The sequence below is a fragment of the Pagrus major genome, chromosome 15 (assembly GCF_040436345.1).
Source record: "Pagrus major chromosome 15, Pma_NU_1.0".
Taxonomy (NCBI): domain Eukaryota; kingdom Metazoa; phylum Chordata; class Actinopteri; order Spariformes; family Sparidae; genus Pagrus; species Pagrus major.
This window is the reverse complement of record NC_133229.1, coordinates 21587690-21607847: the sequence shown is the minus strand read 5'-3', so window position 1 is coordinate 21607847 and position 20158 is coordinate 21587690. Positions and strand designations below refer to the sequence as shown.

The 20158-nt window shown below is 42.2% G+C and overlaps 1 protein-coding gene across 1 annotated transcript in view; it reads right to left on the bottom strand.

The window, feature by feature from the left end:
• Positions 1-18513, bottom strand: part of LOC141009484 (serine protease HTRA1A-like) — a 30195-nt gene extending 11682 nt beyond the window's left edge. The window contains exons 1-3 of the mRNA XM_073482128.1: positions 18057-18513; positions 8887-8995; positions 8007-8211 (exon numbers count right to left, since the gene is read on the bottom strand). Coding sequence (XP_073338229.1) covers positions 8007-8211; positions 8887-8995; positions 18057-18513 — 771 coding nt within the window. The remainder of the gene's footprint in view (positions 1-8006; positions 8212-8886; positions 8996-18056) is intronic.
• Between the last annotated feature and the right edge of the window lie 1645 nt (positions 18514-20158).

Here is a 20158-nt window from a genome sequence, read left to right as displayed (position 1 = left end):
TGGTTCCCCATAAACTTTGCTTCCACTATGCTTCTCATCCTACCCCGGGGCTCAGTTTTTCCCGCAAAAATGTAGGTCACACTACGACGGAAAGCTACAAAGGAAGCGCATCTGCCGTTGCGCAACCAAAACAGGAACAGGTGTTGCTATCCCAGGTCGCTATCTCCAGTTAACAGTGGAGAGAGCAGGTTGATTCTCCAGTCAGTACCCTTGACCAAAGGAACTGGCTAAGATCTGGAGTTGGTCCCCGGGTGGGAGGGTTAACTCCCTCAGGATGGGTTGAATGCAGAGTACCAGTTTCACTTTGTTGTACATTGTATGATATGTGATCAAATAAAGATTCTCTTCACTCTGCCTTTCCACAGCACTGAGATTGGGGTTTTGAGGTCAAACTGGGATTCTTATGGTTGTTTTTTGCTTTGGACAGTAGCCAGGAGGTCAGCCAACAGTGACACGACAGAGAAACGCAAGGAGTAGGGGGGAATTTGGTGAAAGTCCTGAAAAAGTATGATAAAAAAGTACTAATTCAAGGTGTTAAATTATCAAATTATTATTAATTTTTATCACTACCAAAAAATAGGGTTTGGGTTATCTTTTTTATATGAAAAGTAACTGGTATATATAACTGTCAAATAAACATAGTGGAGTTAAAAGTACAAGATATCCCTCTTTAAAATGTGCTGGAGTAGAAGTATAAAGTAGCCCAGCATGAAAATACTCAAGTAAAGACCTGCACAGTCAAATATGAATTGCAGACTTGTCTCTATTTAGTGCAAAAATAAGTAATAAATAAAAACTTTTATAGTTAAAGGATGTCTCAGATGGTCTGTTGGATATCAATCATCTGACTGCAGTCACGGTTGACTTGACACTTTTCTATCACGCCTCATCTAAAGTGACGTCAGCGGCTGGTAAACTAAACCAGTTGCGGGCGAGTCTGCTGCCCGTCCAGTGGGCTTGAAAAACAATTACGCAGCCAAAAAGTAGGCCAAGACAAAGTGCATCAAGACCCAGCAGGGCAAAGAGTGTGTGAGTGTATTTTCCTTGGCTCCTCTCCGACTAAACTGTCCTCCTTAAGCATGGGAACCATTTAGGTCGCAGGGACAAGAGATGAAGGAGAGAGGCTGGATCAGGAGGAGAGGAGGATGTGATTCATTTCCCCTTCTCCTGTCTCTGAAGGACGACATGCAGTGTCTTTCCACTGGCAATGGACCGTGTCCTCAATGTCCCCGCTGTGATCCGTCTTAAACCCATCCATGTGCACACACACACACACTCACACATAGGCCCACGGCGGATTTGAATAATTGATTGCAAGTTTGCTTTTGTCTGTCAGCGCGCATCATCCGGGAAAATGCAGACATATCTCACTTCCTGGGGAAACATTTACCCAATGCTGCTGATAAACAGATAAAGATAAACGCAGGAACACGTGGAGGCGCATTCCTTCTCTTTCCTTTCTGCACATAAACAGACACACACATGCACACACACATATACATATTCCAATAATAGCCCAGTCCAAACCAGCATCAGGCAAATTTCCCAGACAGAATGGTTTGAGACTCTTAATACTAGGTGATGGGCAGCACAGAGACAAACAGTGCCATTGTTTCAGGGGACCATATGGGAAACAGGAGGCCAGTTTTCCAGTTTTCTCTGCCACACTGAAACCCTTATAAATCTGTTATTTGGAGTCACATCTAACAGTTTCAGCGGGATTCAGTTCTTTTTAAAACAACTTTTCCGTACCACATCTGGTGCTGAAAATAAAAACAGGAAGCGTTCCATTTTGGCATGGCACATATGATAATGGTGGCAGATTAACCACTCAACATTGTTACAACATTTGTAGTTATTTCTGAAATTAGTCCTTGATTTCAGGAAGCAAATTCTTATTTTTAGTCTGCAAATAATGACTTTGCAAGCTGAAACAAGCTCAGACATTTTATGAGCCGTAGCTAGCACGGTCTAGGGGAGACCGGGGGCGGTCGTAACAAGTTTTGGTTTGGTTTCGTTAGAGTCACAACATTGAATATTGAAACACGAGAAGTCAAATGTCAAATCTGCCCCCAACGTGCAGGGGCGATTGTAACAGCATATATAATTCCTTCATATAAATACCAATAAACTTCTGAGAATATAGATAAAGTTAAAACAATTAATGCTAGTTTAAGTTTACAGTCTTGGCAGAAAACGCTGACAAAGTATTAGACATCAGTTTGTCCGTTGGTCGGCATCACAGACAATTTTTATGGTTCTGTAATGAAGCGTTACAGCTGCCCCCAACTTTACCACCAACGCACACAAGCTACCCAGTTGGCTAGAAAGACTGAAAATCTGACAATGTCATCAAAACTAGGCAGATTTAAAGTGTGAGATATCAGCTTGTCTTTTGGTAGGCAGAGACCATGTGCACACTGAGCTCTGTCTTGTCTCTGCTTCGTCGATTGCCCCCAGTCTCCCCCATTTAGCGCCATGATTGACCTGTTTCAAAATGAGAACCCTGTCAAGGCTCACAAGAACTCGTGGGCTACATACATGGTATCATGCTAAAAGACTGAGGCTAAGCTAGACGTCCTAAGGAAAAAGTCATCGTGAAAATAAAAGGAAGGGAAATTGGAAGGGAAAATGGATAAAAATTAACTGCTTTTATTCTTTTTATAATTTTATTCTGCTTTTATTAAATTAAGGAAACAGCCCTGCCCGCAAATTTGAGAGTGTAGGTTTCAAGGAGTACATAAGCTGTCTTTGGGTTATTATGACATGTTGACCCAAGGAAACATATTGAACATAAAACCATTTGTACTCTTTAATGTGTCATATTAAGAGGATATTGAGTTTGGGAACATATGACCCTAAGAACATAGATACGCTCCCAGCATCCTAACATAACCCTGTTTGGATGGTTACAAGAGAAAAGGCTTTGAGGATAACGATTAACTGATGTGTTCGGCTAACGCTATGTCGGCTAACATGTTTATCTGTGTATAAACTTGTGTAAGTCCAAGATAGAGCAGGACAGAGCTGCTAACGTCAATGAACTAGTGAATTAATGCAGTTAGCTAATGATATGCTAACTCTTGGCCCGGCATGCTTATGTTTGCTGCTTATAAGTTGCTTACACTCTCGTGTTTTTCGATTCCGGTGGAAATATCTGAAGCATTTTTTGTGGCTAAGCTATGATCTGCTAAGCTATGATATTTGTTTGGGGGATGGGTTTAGCAAACGGTCAGTTCATCACAATCGATTCAGTGAAATAATGCTCGAGCTGCAGCGTGAACAAAGCCAAGGATCAGCGCATTCACTGCATTCAGCTGCACTCCCAGCATAAAGCACACGAACCTCAGGTTAATGACTGCACATGCCGTGCAATGAAATGCTCTGGAATGATATGGAAAATTCCCCCGCACAGCACGTTTGAGTGTTTTGAAGTCATTCCAAAACAGTGTGGATGCTTCCAAGGCTGTGGGAGTCAATGCAGGTTGATGTGATTAAATAAATATCTTTCCAAGTCAGCACGCTTTCAAGTCGAGAGTGAGTCGTTCCAGGTAAATGTGAACGCGTCCAATTCATTGAAAGGTCTTCCAAGTGAATGTGACCGTGTCCAAATTCAGAATGAGGTTAATGAGAGGCTTTAAACCTGACATCTGTCTTCATTGTGCCACATCACACTGTGCGCTCATTAGCCTATTAGCTCACGTAGTCCTCCAGACATATGGATCCATTTTCCAGGCCTTGACCACATCGCTGCCGCGTTCTCTGTTGCTCTCTTGCTTTCTCTTTTCCCCCCATAGTCTCTGCACAGGAACAAGTGAGTGCAGCCATTTCCCCCCCTTCCCCTCTGAAAGTTCCAGCTGCTGTAGACAGACTAATGTATTCCCCAGAGCGGAGGGGTAGACCACAGCCCCAGGAACGGACTGGGCCTTGCTACCAATAAACTCCAATTTCACACAGAAAAATGGAAGAGAAAGATGAGAGAAGCGAATAATTACACTCAGGGAAAAGTTAACTTTCAACTTTCTCACTCATAAACTGGTACAATTGTTTAGTGATCATCTGTGAAGCAATCAGCTTTTATTTAATACAGAGAGCGCCATGGGGAATAACGAGCAGAGAGCGAAGGCAGATGAGAATGAGGGAGGGGAGATTAAAGAGGTGTATTCAGTGGGCCATCAGTCGAGATATAAAACTCACATATGGAAAATTTGCTACAAAACCCAATTCATGCTTGTAGACACAGAGATTTCTCTAAAAACTGAAGCTCTAATCTGAAAAGCTCCTTAAACTGAAGAGAAGATAAATTTGATGGATCACTTTGAATGCTTGTTCACACTTTTAAATCCAGATGAGCTTCATGTTCTTACAGTCGCATCAAGTCAGATTTAAGCCAGAAAAATGAGGACTTGACACTCGACTTGCCTCCGTAAAGACTTGACCTGATCAAGAATCATTCGAGACTTAAATTATGACCCGGTATATCCGAGCTAAAAAGGCAGCGACAGCAGGCCTCGCTGGCACACCCAGCTTATTTAATTACTCTATTTCATAGTCAGCTAAGGCTGCAACCATTTATTATTTTCATTATTGATTAATCTGCCGGTTATTTTCTCCATTAATCATTCGGCCTTTATAATATAAGTTATGCAACGGTTATAAATACCAATCACAATTTACGGGCGCATGAGATGATGTTTTATCCAACCGCCAGTCCAAGAAACCTGAAATAATTCATTCACAACAGCTTATTTTCTCTTTAATAAGCTTGAACATTTGGATTTCTTCCCTAAAAAAACACTTCAATGCTGAATTATTGTACTAGTTGTTAGTTGAATAGCCGATTAATTGTCTGTCATTAAACTCTTTTATTAATAGACAGATCAGCTCTCGTCTCACCTATGTAAAACCAGTGCTATCACAGTAGACAAAACTATTTTCAAGGTCCACTTATTCATGACTTAACACATCTTTTTCACCAGTAGATGAGATTTGCTCAGTTGTCGTTAACTTTCCATTATTCTGAGATTTAAAATGAAAACTTAAACCGGGTCACTCTGTACCCTGGAAACAGCCACTGACTACACAATCTTCACTCAAGGAGACTGTGAAACATTCAAAAGCTACAGAATAAGCAAGTAAGTTGGCCTTGAGTGAAGACTGCTTTGTCACCTGCTGTCAAGGATGAACAGTAAGAGAGTTTTGAAGGGACAGTGCCGTGTCTTTTGCCATTGGGAAAAGCCTTCAGCGGCGTTCTTCCTTCACTGAAGATATAACAGCTCTGATATAACTTATACTATAGCGGCATCCACGACCTGCAGCTGTCAGTCCTTCCTCTGTGGTTCAGACACAAGGGTATAGCGTGATCACGTGATCTCGCGAGTCCGGCTGCCTCACCAAGTAATCTGTACCATCAGTATGAAGCATATTTCAAAGCTGGAATTTAAAAATTATCCGTCGTACGTACTGAAGTGAAACACCCTGTATCTATAGGTTTGGATGACTGTGTTTCCCCTTTTAAATGTATCCAAAATGACAACTTCGCTCGCCCTCCTGCCCTCTCATTATAACTCACTCATCCTCTAATTTCCTCCTGTATTAACTCTCACTGGCTCCACACACACACGCACGCACAAACACACATGCCGACCTCCCCTCATTAGCACAAATGCCAGCTCTGTCTAAATCATGTGGCCTTTGCAAAGTGACCACAGGTCTTCTGGGGCTTCGTCGCTGACTCATACTTCACACAATGACTTACACTCATGATGTTTAATGTGTTTTCTACCAGCATCACACCCTGCATACATCTGGCTGTCACTTGATTGCAATAAATTGGGTTTACTACAATCACCTGATGTTTACCAGCCACGCAGAGGAATGCTACAAATACATTTTCAGGTAACAGGCTGGGAAATGTTTCTACATGCACTGCAAGGCCTCTGCAATGATGAAGCGTGCATTATTGTCGACCAGGACGAGAAATTATCGCTCATGATTTTACAACATTATGAGAGTCATTCCTCGATCTACACAGTGCACAGCGAGCATGTGATGCAAACAAACACGGAGAAGCCCCCTGAATGAAGATCAGCCTGTCATCAACAGACAGAACAGCTTTCATTAAAGGATGAGCAAAAACAAAGCGTCTGTCACTGCTCTTTTCCGCACTCTTCGCTCACATTGTCAGGCCGAACAAAACCTGAGTGTTTCGACCTCTTTTCAGAATCGGAGGTCTTTGTAATACACCTTGTGTTGCTGTCATGAACATCTATTCAGCTGTGTCACCCAGCCATGAGAGTGAGCTCCATAATGCACTCAGCTCTGCTATGATTCGCAGTCAATAGGCCCTGGACGTCTGCCACGCATTCCTTCACATGACTGTTCGCTGTGATTAACATGTAATCTGGATCCCTCTCGTCCAGCAGACAGAGAAATAAACACAGACAGACAGGGACGTGGAGGGAAAGGGAGAGAAAAACAGCAATTATGTGACCTGTGCTGCAAAGTGTAGAAAGATATTTACCTCTTTTGTAGTAAATATCAACGCTGGCTTTAAGTTTCTTAGGGTGAAACACTGTGACCGGCTCATATTCTGGGCCTCAGCATTGAGATTTTCATACATGTGATAGTCTCCTTGGCTGAAAAAACAGGTGAATGCTAATCTCAGCAGACCACGATCGATGCTCAAGACGATGCTCTCTGCAAGTTGCTCATGAGAGGAGCTGTGAAATATCTGTCAGGTGTTTTTGCGAGTTGATGTGTCTGAACACCAGCAGGATCTGGACTGACTGCCATCCAGCTGTCTTTTTAAAGACCAGCGTGGCTGCACCTGCGTTCTCGCTTTACTTCACTGGCACTTTGAATAATCTTCAAGATTTAGAAACACTTTCTTTAATCCCCCAGCCCTCAAATTTCACAACATTTTAATTGCAGAATTACGAAACAGTGAGTTCATGTTTTGATCTCGTTGCACCGGCTGAGAGTGCAGAAAACTTAGTACCTTTGCAAAGTTTCTCGTTGCACCTGACTTGTAAAGGTCATTTATGAAACCAACATTTGTCCACATCTGTTGTTTTCATCCTGGAGGGCAGTTCTGTGGTCTATGAAGTGAACTGACAAGCAATGTTATTTTTTTCAGCACTAATATATGAGAAATCATTGCCTGAAACTAACCAAGGTCAAAAGCATAGTTTTGAATTGACCCGTATTGGTGGTTGTGATAAGACATGATTTATTCTTTGGGTCAAGAGCCAAAGAACATTCAGCTAACAGAGGGAGAAATGAAAGAAAGAGAAAATTTAGTGGGAAAGTGGAGGACATTTTTCTTTCAGTGAGCATGTTTCCCTTATCTCAGTAAAAACAATCACATCTCAATGAGACAGAGTTTATCGTTTTGAAAGAAATCACATTTTGGGAAATGACCTTATTCATGAGAGATCTGGAACGATAACTGCTTGCATGGCATTTAGGGTTAGGGCATTTTGTGAGTGTCCCAGGGAACTGCGTCCTGTCATCCATGCTAGGAAGTTAAGTAGGAGGTGTCAGGAAAAATAGATCAACTCTTACGTCATCAGTGGGATCGAGGCATTGCCAAATTTAGTGCTCAAGGAACTGAGTAAAGCTGAACGTTACTATGAGACCTATCTCAAGTCTTACAGCAACTTCATGGGTTTTCCTGTTCAGCCCTCGATCGTATGCTGACTGCCTAAACTGATTCTTATCTATCAAAACTTTGAGAACCCCTGCTCTAATTATTTCTTGACAACCACCAAGTGACTTCCTTGCCTGTGTGCTAAGCTAAGCTAATCACCTTCTGGCTTTAGCATTATATTTAACAGATCAGTTAGAAAAGAAAAACAGTTTCCTAAAAAACTGGAACTATTCCTTTAAGTTAGACCGTACTGACAGGCTGCAACAAAATTAAGGCGTCCAGGAAGTTTGATCAACATTTTACGTTTTAGATTTGAGGAAACCTTTTACTACCACTGTCTTGGATTTTGACTGACCGGTGCTTCGATCTTAATGAGGGCGATGTCCGATTTCTCGTCCACGTCTTTGATTTTGGCGTCGTACGTGCCGCCGCTCTTTAGCTCCACTTTCACCCGGTGCTTATTGGCCACGACGTGGGCATTGGTCACAATCAGGCCGTCCTCTGACACGACAAAGCCAGAACCGCTGGCCACCGCCACCTCCCGCTTGGAATAAGTCATCCTGTGGGAGGAAGTAGAGGGTGGTTTATATTTACTTCACATTTTCAAGGTCTTTTCTCGGAGAAAAAACAGGCTGAGAGGATTCAAAAACTGATACATGATGTAACAGTGGTGTAAGACTCAAAACGTTGAAAGCAGACAAAGTTAAAAGCAATGCGGGCGTCTGAACAGATTTTGTGAACAGGAGGTAGATATATAAACAGTGGGAAGGTGGGTATTCAGAGGTGAGCTGGGGAGATTAAGTAAACACGTAAACAGTAATAGGGGAAATCAAACAGATTCTTCAGCGTTAATATACAGCACAACCTCGACTGCTTTTAAGTCAACCTCAGGCAACAGGAAAGACAAGATACAGATCTGAGTGAGGGAAAGATGGAAGAGCGTGAGACAGAAAATCAATAGAGCCGCAGACATTCAAAGAGCCTCTTTACAAGCGGCGGTGGCAGACCGAACAGAGACGACAAAGAATCGTAGGTGTGAAAGAAGGCTGAGAGGAGGAGATAAAAGAGCATAAAAGCTGGTGAGACGATGAAGAGAAGAGACGCTGAAGGACTGAAGTGGAGAGTAAGGTGCTCTACCAACTGGTGTGGTCTGGTTGAGTACACAGGTGGGCTGTTAATTCTAGTGTTTCAGCCTGTCCCCCACACACACACATGTTCAGGTGCGCGACTCTTACTTGCGGTAGAGTTCAATGTGAACCACAGACGGGGCAATTCTCTCCACCACGTCGGCGATGAAGTTGTATTTGTGTCTCGGGCTGTCTGGGTTGTTGTCCTGAGCTGAAACTGCAACAGACAGACACACACACACACAGAGAGACACACACGCACACACGTAGGATGTCAGTCGAGTGAAAACAAACAGAAAATGCACTGAAATACTGCATGATGTAAGAGCGGTGAGAGAATAGAAAAACCCAACACATAAAACAGCCCTTTATCATAACACGTCGGGGGAAAAGAAAAGATGACAGTTCATCTGTGGTTGAGACTGTCTAGGTCAGGTCTGACACACACACACACACACACACACACACTTAAAAACACTTAAAAACACTTACCCTCTGGCCATAAACCTTACAAATAAATACTTAACCTTGACCTTTACCCTTATGTTACCCTTGCTGATTGTACACACAGACTCTTAAACCATCAGCAGGTCTTTTCTCAAGACAGGCCCTCACAAGTATAATACCACTGTCTCTCTCACACACACACACACACACACTGTCTGACACTTTGGGTTTGAGCGCTGCCAAATACACTGAATCATCCATCCCGACATCTCTCCAGTGTTGGGCAAGTCAGGAAATGTTGAGTGATTTACCTGGTAATTAAGTCGTACCCAGAAGACACTTAAACCAAAGCTATGAATCAAAACTCCCCAGACCTTTCCCTTTGAGCTCTTCATCCTTCCATTCGTAAACCCTTATTTTGCCACGTACCTCAAAGCACTTTGTCTCACAAGGACAATTTTCAGTTAATAGGCCTGAATCTCCTCGAGGACTGAATTTTGTGAAAGTCAAAGGCGCCCCTAAGCCCTGGGATATCGCTGATTGCAGTGAGGGGTTAAGGAAAGAAAAAGACTTTCCGCTTTAGGTGCAGTTAAGCTAACACAAGCGTGGAATGAGCACCATCTTGCCGTACTGAATGCCACTAAATTATACTGTATGAAAACATTTGTCAACCCGCAGAGGGAAAATTCTTTAACATCATCATTCAGCTCGCACTGGTGCGCCTAACCTTTTCATTTAGGGGCACCAGCACATCATTTAGGTGCACCCAATGACAAACTTTAAATCAGTTTCTTAACACATTATGTAAATGATTGTAAACAGGAGTAAAGGTGGAAATATATGTTATTCATTCATTAAAATCACATGCAACAAAGCGAACAGGTAAAGGCCCTATAGGGTACATCTTCTGGGCACCATGAACGTCTATTTAACACTTTGTGCCAATCCAACTTGTAGATATTTCACAGGACACGGGAACACTGAAAAGTCAGGTTTCATCCTCTGGATATCTGAAACCAAACTGCCAACCTCATAGTGGTGCTAGAGAGAAACAGATGATCGCTAAAGTCAGTAGGTTTCATCATCTGGGGAGCATGAATGTCTGTATAAAACTGCATAATACTTGTTAAGATATTTTAGGAAGAAGTCGAGCAGTGGCGCACTGACTGACATTGATATTTCTATCCCTGGAGCCATGCCGCCAGCAAAATAAGAAGTTGGTAATCTACAAATGGAACCACTTTCCTCTAAGCCTCCACATACAATTTCCTTATTGAACTTTAAAGCTACAAATCAAACATTAAATCCGATAAACGTCACACCACCACAGTAAGACAGAGAAGTAATGGAAAGGTTGGAGTCACTCTCCCTACGCTAGCCTCACACCCGAGGGGGTTCGTGGTCAGCTCTGATAGGATTATAGTTAGAGAGTACGGGCCCACTGTCCAGAGCTTGTGTTTGTTCTGGAGCGTCCATACAGGCTCTCCGTCTCTTCCACTTCATCATGTTATGATGAGTGCCGCCTCCTCATACACATGCGAAAATTTTACTCCCAGGGTCACACTGCGACATGATGTGATGATAGTAGACTTATGAGCCCAGTGGTGACGATCTTTTAGAGTTGGGAAATCTTGAATCAAGATGTGGTGAACAGCTCAGAGCCTGAGCTAAGCCATTGTTGCCTGATTTATATATACCGCTGAAACGAGCTTAGAAAGGCTTTACTGTTGCAGAATTAGGTTTATTTATGAGCCCGACTGAGAGGCAGCCGTCTCCTTAAATGCCAAAAAATTACCAATTCATCCTTAACTTTGAAATCCCAAATCTCACTGATGTGTGGAGAGGAAGTCGGCATGCAAAGCTTTCTGATTAGCGTCTAATCCACATGTTGACATTTTTCCATCTGCTGAAAGACTACAGGAAGCACCGTCACAGACATCACAAACTGTAGCTCAACAGCTCATGAGCTGCATAACTAGATAGTTGTTGTCAAAACAAATGTGTGTGGACATTTTTTGTTGGTCAGTGACTGACAGATATTGGTCAGCCACACAGAAAGCATCTCAACCTCAAACTAAGTAGGAAAGTCTTTTTTAATATACAGTAGCACCCTTAAAAACAAGGGTCAGTTAAAAATCCAGGATTACATTATGATATACTGTCATGGATTGAGTAATGCTTATATATTTTAAGATTTATTTTCCTCAATATTGCATAATCTTACTTTCAGTACTAATATTTTGATCATAATACTGAATATATGCTTTTATTTGAGTACGATTTTAAATACTGGGCTTTTACTAGTAACATAGTAGTTTGATGCTGTGGTGTTACTAGTTTTCCTGAAAGAAAAGGGACTTTATAGCCTTTTTTAGCCACTTCACTGTAGCTGCTTAGCTTAAAGCATTAACTTGCATCCATTTTGAATTGGGTTCACAAGCTCGACCCCACGTCGAGGGTGTAAATAACTCAGTCAACTCAGTCAACTCAAGTCAAACTTCCAGCGACTTGGATTACCCTGGGAGAGCTGTATTGAGCCATTTTGGTTTTTTTCCATTACTGTTAAGTCCCCATCTACTTCAGTTGTTTAGGAGAATGCTGAAACGCCGTTTTGCTGTGAAGCTCCAGAAATGTTTTGTGGACTACAAAACTTCACATAACTTTCCATCAGCATGTGGGTGATTACATAATTTGTGGGTGAACTGTTTTGTTAAGTAAAAAGATTTCAATGACTTCCTTCACCTTTGTAAAAACAGCTTTGTCTAATTGTTTCTGCCGACAGTGGAGATCAAGTATCGTTTACACAACAATGGATGACAATGCAACCAAAACTACTGATGATTCTGTTCAAGTGGGAGTTAAGAGCTAAGCTCATCTTGGGAAAAAGACTCCTAATAAAAGATCTGAATAAAGTTAAGCATCAGTAAACAAATCAGACGTCTAAAAGAGTATTTCTGGAGTCAAATCAACAATTCAATGCAAAGAGACCATTCAAACACAACATTTAAAAAAAGAAAGTCCATATAAAGGCGCTCTGCTCTGCTCACCATCTCTTTCTCTCTCACACACACACATTCAAAGTCCCCCCTGATCATCATCACCCCATATACCCATCACCCCCTCCCATCTCTACACATTGACCTTCACCACAAGGGTCCCCGCTCAAGATCTCAGTTTCTTTTCTTTTTCAATTTTCCCATACATAGTACCCGCTGTTTTATTGGCGCCTGCAGGCGGAAGCAGCTTTTTCTTTTCCCCTAGACGAGAGAAAACTATGTGAATACAGTGAGGTCAGCTCCTCGTCTTCATGCACTGAGGGTCTCACTCGCTGATTCTCTGCTGTTGGGCAAACTGATGCCCATCAGGCTTATACTAATGTGATAACGTGTGAAATTGAGGCAAAGAAATGTGTTTTTTGGTATAATGTAAATTAAATGCAAGTCCTGATGTTTCCTCTTTGGTCTTTACTGGCTTTATAGCGGAAACTAAACCTCTGTGCCTTAAGTGGAGCTTAAGATAATAATAGCAACCGCAGTCACTTAGTTATGTGTACGCTATTATAAAATCATTTCCAGTAAGTCATTGATTTGATTTTGGTTCAATACACATCCTTAATGACTTAGTGTCAGATCATGACTCATTTGATGAGGCTCAGCTGTTCTGCAGTAATGAAGATACACAGTTGAGCGCTGCTGCTGTTCATAATATTAGAATGACACATTGGCAGGTGACCCACTGTTTGACTGTGTGAGTTTAACTAACCTCATTTTCCATTTCTATTTTTGTTTTAATTTGTTCCATTTTTATTGTATTTAAACTCAAATAACTTTATTTTTTCCATTTGGGACTTCAATCAGAAGAGGCAGCACACAATAGAAGCAGAAACACTCACGCAGAGAAGACAACATTAAAATAATAACTTTAAAATTGTTTATAATTGGAAAGATTCTGAAGCTGAAGGATTTTATTACCAATGCAACACTAAGTGCAACATTTAGTGAGATTTATCGTGGTCCAAAAGTGACCATACTGGCAGAAATGAGCAGAGAGAACAGGCAAGTTTTATTCCTAGGGACCGCTTTATAAGGAACCAGCGATTCCCACAAGAGACTATGGTGGGCCTTGCACCTTTAGGGGTTCCTTGATGAAGCAACAGCGAAAAACGTTAGAGATCTATATGCTGAGAAGTGGAAAATATGTTCGGATCATTATGAAATTAAGGCGGGGCAAGTAAGACTTTGGGGGCCTGCAATAGTCGAGGTAATTAATAGGAAACAGTGAGGAACTAAAATGTTCCCTAAGCCAGTTGCGGTTTCCACCGTAGTCTAAAGACCTGCGAAGAGTTGGTAAATTAGTCCCCTAACGTACGATAAAGCTGTTTTTACACATCATTTTGGCGGTCAACTATACAATAACATCTGCCATATGCTTTTTCTTTAATTCCATGTTGATGTATTGATGAACAAAGAACAAAACCCAAAATGGTTTGTGGTTGCAAATTTAAAACATGGTGACTGAAATAAACCAATCACAAATGTTCACCACTTTTGGAAAGTACAATCCCTGGGCTTATTTTAGACCCTGATCCCTCTGGTGGAAAAGCACCGAGTTCCTTCAAAGGTTCCTAGTCCCTGGGGAAAGTTCCTGTGGTGGAAACGCAGCTTAAGAGGCCATAAAAACATAATATTTCTATGTTTTACTGAAAATTGTATGAGATACACAAGCGCATAAGAGCAAAGGAAGTCTATGGAGGAGGCTGCAGCAAAGATGGTCGAGCAGAAAGACAAACAAAGAAATAATAAGCAAGAGAATTAAAGGAATCATGAACAGGAAGGAAAATAGATGAGGAAAACAGGCAGACAGAGAGACATGCAGAAACAGTAGAAGAGACTGACTGATAGAGCAACATAAAAAAAGGGAAAAAAACGTGTGCGAAGATGATCTTTTAATATTAAGAGTGGCTGTGAGAAATCAAGGAAGAATGTGCAAACTCAGCACATGTCACAAGCTGGAGTCACAGAGTGCATTCTGCAACATCAGCGAGCAACAAAGCACAGTCACTCAGCAGCCACCAGTCGTATCAGGCCTTCAATAAGAGCAGATTATCAGAAACGTAACACAAACATCATCTGCACGCTCACACCTTTATTCACCCAGATACTTCTTAATAAATTCCTCACACTTGGTTGTTTTTTCAGCCCTTATATGAAGTTCTGTGTCAAAACTGGGTAATGTTGGGCAACTCCTCTCCCCTCATTCTGTTTTCAAACATCTTAAACAAATAAGACCCCTCGGTCACAGCAATAATTGACCTAATTTTCTTTGCCAAAAACAACCAGCTTGCATAATCAACATCTTTGCCCTCCAGAGCCAAAATGACATCATGCAAAGTGTACGTGCATATGTTTTCTTAACATGGGGCCAAGTTGCAGGGTAGTTTAAAGTGCTCTGAGGAGGTTGAATTTCTTTTCAGCAGTTGTGGAAGAAGTACTCAAGTCAAACCTTTCACTTACATTCAGTACTACAGTGTAGAAATACTCTGCATTACAATAGACTATAACTATTGATGCATTAATATGTACATTACTTGAATATTGCTGCTAATAATAGTTTTATTGGGGCCAAGCTCATATGGATTTGGCTGCCTGAGGGCAAACAGTGTCTTTTATGATGAGCTGATGAGGCAATAGACCATATTGACGCGGCAGCCATTTTCCTCATCATCCACCTAATAAATTGTTTTCACATTTTCACATTTTACAGCTTCCCGACTGATCAGCAACTGGAAACATCATGAATAGTGAAAATCTTGAGGGACATGGGGCCATATTTCAAGGTAAAGCAACATACTTGTAACCTGTTAGCTCATGTTAGCTAAGTCAGCCACTTCCTAGCTAACATTAGGAGGAGGAAAGGAGCAAAGCAGTACAACATTTCAGATTCCCATCCTGAGGAAAATGGCCGCCGTGTGAATATGATCCATTAAGCTCGTCTTAGTTCGGTAAAAGAGAGAAACTTGAATACAGGAGGTGAACGGTGTCTTTTTTGGGTTCAGTAAGGAAAAGAGAAGTAAGTTTATTTTGTTCATTTATTCGCTAACAGCTAGCATTTATCTCCCAGCTGAAACTGCTGTACGGGGACTATCGTTACGGTTAGCATGCTAGCTTCAGTCAACATCTCTGCAGCACAGCACTTAAAGTAGACGTCTCTGACATAATGTCACACACTGTTAATTCTTTACCTTCTATTTATAATTTTAGTTCATTTTTTAACTGTTTTAAACTAAAAAATTCTGGCCATATCTTACAAATTGCTCCTTTAAGTACAGCGCCAACTCCTGCAAGTCTACAACCTCAACCACATCCTATGCGTAAGTTGATCTAAAAAAAGGTGTGATGCCAGTACAGACAGCATTATTCACCAACAGCTTGGACAGAAGCAGAACTGATGTACCAAATGAAATGTGACTCCTTTTATTGCAGCTATGGAAATTTTCACTGGGAGCCTCGGAAAATCAATGGCACTCGCCACAGTCTTGCTCTGTTTCAGACATGGTTAGCTGCCTTGGAATGACTTAACCATTTAAGTTGCTTACATGACTGACAAACAAATGTGGCGATGCAGTCTGCCCTACCGCCGCCTCCCACACAGTTTTTGAAGTACATGTAAACCTTTCCCTCAAAATAACGGGTTGCTAATTTTGTGTTTTCCTCGGTGTCTCCTGCCTGTTTTAAACTGTCTTCGGCACAGGAGGAATTATGGCTTTGAATCAGCGCCAGACATTCCTTCATGTGACTGTTAAGTGTGATTTATGAGTGACAACAGAAACACGGAGAGGGAGCGAGAGAAAGGGGAAGAGAGAGAGGAAGGAGTCCGGAGTGGGGGGGGTGTTTAGTAAGTTTCCAGGCTTTGAGGTAAGTTATAGGTCTTTGAGGCGACAGGTGTTGAAGCTCTTCATTGAGCAGTTTTCATGTGCACACATGGTGCACACTTCAGGTGGATATATGTTGAAGACACACACACACACACACACGACTAACTGGAGAATGATACAATGTCTTTACCAGCTGTATCCTCACTCACATGTGTGCAACTGTGTGTGTCTGTGTAACCATTTCCCATTCCTGAATATTTCATCTGTTGTTTTAAGCAGTGGTTGAATGTAACTAAGTATGTTTACTCAAACACTGTACTTAAGTACAACTTAGAGGAACTTGTCCTTTTCTGGGGTATTTAAAGTTTCTGCTACTTTATACCTTTACTGCACTACTTTTGGAGGCAAATATACTTTTTACTGCCCTGACTGTAAATACTAGTTACTTTGCAGACTGCATGCTGCGTCACAGCTAACGCAACATATTATAAATTAATCTATTTCATCTGCAATTGGATAAAAAAAACAAAAAAACAACTGATTTTGATATTCAGAAAAATTCTGAATATCAGACCCAATAACTGGCCAGGTCAATTACAGCAATGTCAATAACGCCAACCCCGATAAAGGCGATAAAGCCAGTACTTATAACGCCAATGCTAATAACGGCAACGCCAAGTCCGCCGAAAACGGCAACGCCACCAACGCTGATTATGCCAACATTGATAACACCAACGCTGATAAAGCCAATTTTGATAAAGCCAATGCCAATAAAGCCAACGCCGATGATGCCAACACTAAAAACACTGAAAACGCCAACGAAAATAACGCTTACATTGATATCGCCAACATCGATATCGCCAACACTAATAAAGCCAATGCCGATATCGCCAATGCTGATAACGCCAGCATCAAGTCAACGCCAAGTATACAGTTTATACATACATGTAAATATTCATTTACTTTTACTTGTACTTTTGATACTCAAGTACATTTATTGCCAGATGATTACTTTTAATACTTAAGTATGTTTTATGTCAAATACTTTAAGACATTTGCTCAGGTGCTATTCTTATGGGTGACTTTCACATTTATCAAAGTGATAGGATATCTTTAACTCAAGTGTGACTTTTGGGAACTTTCTACAACACTGGTTTCAACACATATCACACATGTATCTTTAATGATGATGAATGACTCAATGATTAAATGTACATTGGGGCTGTTTCAGAAGTGAAGAGTGATGTGTGTTTATTATTGAGCTCCCCTAATTAGGCTGAAACACTGTTCACATGACTCTCTGATAAAGCATCCACATATATAGCCGCATATATATAATGTTTCCCAGTAAAAACAGCCTATATCACACTTATCAGACTTTAAAAATTCCTTTCTGTCCAGCTAATGCACACTGCCCTGCCATGGACTAGTATTATATGAAACAATAAAGCGGATTTAAGCCATGTGACCGCTGCTTGTGCCTGCCAGAGAAAATCCATCACACCAAGCTTTATATCAGAGGGGAGGGGGAGCTCATGACTTCATTCAACCAGGCAAAAGAAGAATGAAAAAAAAACAGCCCTCTGATCTGATCGAGTCTAATTGTAATGCAGGAACAAGAGGGAAAACACACTTGAATGGTGGCTCTTGTTATCCTAAACACATGGGGATTGTGTGCCAGTGAATGCAGCGTGAACATCTGTGTGAAGTCCAGTGAGGACTTGAAGGATCAGGATTCATGTTCAATAAAATGTACAGACGTACTCTAGTGTGCTGAGACTGCAAGATTCCTGTTTGAAAAGAACACAAATACACTTCTGTCCTGCACAGTGAAATGTTTGTTTCACAGTAAAAGTGAGCAGGAAGTACTGACAATCCTAATCATCAAACTTTCTACCAAATCTTCATAACATCTCAGTATGCTTTGGGGGGTCTTGTTCAACAACCTGAGCGTTACCTTTCCCGCAGGCTCCCCGCTGAATGAACAGAACAGGTGGCTGCTGCAGCTTCTGCGCCCGGCGGCTCACCCTCTTCAGCTCGCAGATATTCCGGTAGGACACCCCGTCGCTCCCACAGACCGGCTCGGTTGTTTTGCACGCGCAAATCCCGCTCTTGCTTCTCCTCCTCACCGTGACAGTGTACCCCACTCCGCCGGTGACCGAGCACTCCAGCCCCTCCGCGCACATCGGGTCCCCGAGCTTCCCGCTGCCGCCGCACGCTTCGCCCTCGCCGGATGCGCACACCAGGCAGCAGTTGCAGGCATCGAGGGTCTGTCCCGCCTGGCAGTCCGCTGGTAGCCGGGGACACATCGACTTGTCACAGCGAGAAGGACATCCGATAACGTACCGGCTGGTGATTTGCGCATCAGCCGGCACGGACGCAAAGGCGACGATTACGCACAGCGACCAAAACATGATTCAAACTAAAAAATAAGTTAAATAGAAAGTTTTTAAAGGATTCCAAATGTGCGCTCTCTGCTTGCAGTGTTATGGGATGAGAGAGCTCAGTAGTGCTGAGAGGGGGGAGTCACTTCTTCAGCTGGAGAGGCATTTAACAGAGACTCCACTGCGCAGCCAATTACGCGACTTGACGTTGTTGCTGGCACCGCATCATAAAAAAGCAACTCACTTTCAAGATAATCACAACAAGCCTGGTGATTGGTGCGTTTAGGTGACGTGCTGAACGGAAGCGCTGCGTTATGATGTGCCTGTGGATAAAATAAGAGTCAGAGGAAAGAGCAGAAATTACGCATGAGTGGGGATGGGGTATTTTTGTAGAGCTGTGACACAGAACTTCAGGGAAAAGTCTCCAAGTTGTGCGTAAAATCCTCTCACTGTTGCTTTCCTCAAAGAGGGGGTGAGAAGGTCAAGGTCACCTAACCGCACCTCTGGAGCTGCTAGAGTGTCAGGAAGAACTCAAGGGCATGTTTCCTGATATTGACCCTGATTTAATTATGTACAAACAAATAAAAACAGGATTAAACCTCAGTGGCGACGGGGGCCGTGTAGCCCAGATGTTTTATATGCTGCACAGCCCTCCACACATCCTGCAGGCCTATTTCCTGCGTGTTGTTTTTAACTACTCCCCTCATGAATTACTCACTCCTGGCAGCCGGACAAGCCTTATGGTTATTTAGTGGTGGAAAAAAGAAAAAACGCAGGGTGGATTGTGGGATTTGTGGAGTTAATGTGGCGCTTTTCACACAGCCAAATTTGTTCTAATTGGAAAATTGCAAGAGAGCATCATTAATCCATTTATTTTGATCCTCATCCCAGCTCTCTGGGTTATTATAAGCATGCAGCTGGTGGGGGGAAATCAATATCTAATGGGGGTATCCAAAATAATCATCGTAAATCAATCATAGAGCAGTCTAAATATTTATTTCAATTGACCATTTGTGTCACACACTCAATGGAAAACCAGTTTCTCTGGAAACACCGTAAAACAATCTGATTGTTTGGTGATGTGGCACACATTTACAGTATTAAGGGCCCAAAGTTTTATGGTTAGCGAACAACAAATCTCTGTTTGGTTTAAGATGTCTGTGGTGAGCTGTAAAAGAATCCAGTAAACACTGAGGCAGTGAATCAGTGTCATAAAACAACCCAATACAATGTGATTGATTATGGGCACAGAGGTCGTAATGGTTTAAATGATGTGGCTGGATGCTGCTGGGGAAGGGGAAAGACCAGGCCCCCTGTGGTGTGCCGGGGCTCAGGGTAACACAAACCTCTGTATCCAAAGGGCAATTAGAGAGGGGCAGAAAGGGACGGAGGGCAGTCATAGGCTCTCAAAGAAACAGGAAGAGTGTGAAATGCAGACTTGTTACCAAAAATTCAATGTAGGCCAACTGTTTTGAGTTCATTTATGAGAATAGACGTTTGAGCCTCACGTCACTGACTGATCTAAAAACAAATGAGACACACACAGCAGCTGTAAGACACTGCAGCATCATCGGACCCATTATGTGGCAACGCTCTCCGGAGCGCGAGCGTCTAGGCGAGAAACGGTGGGAAAATCCGCAGATGAAAACAACCTCATCTGTAAGGAACACCCATT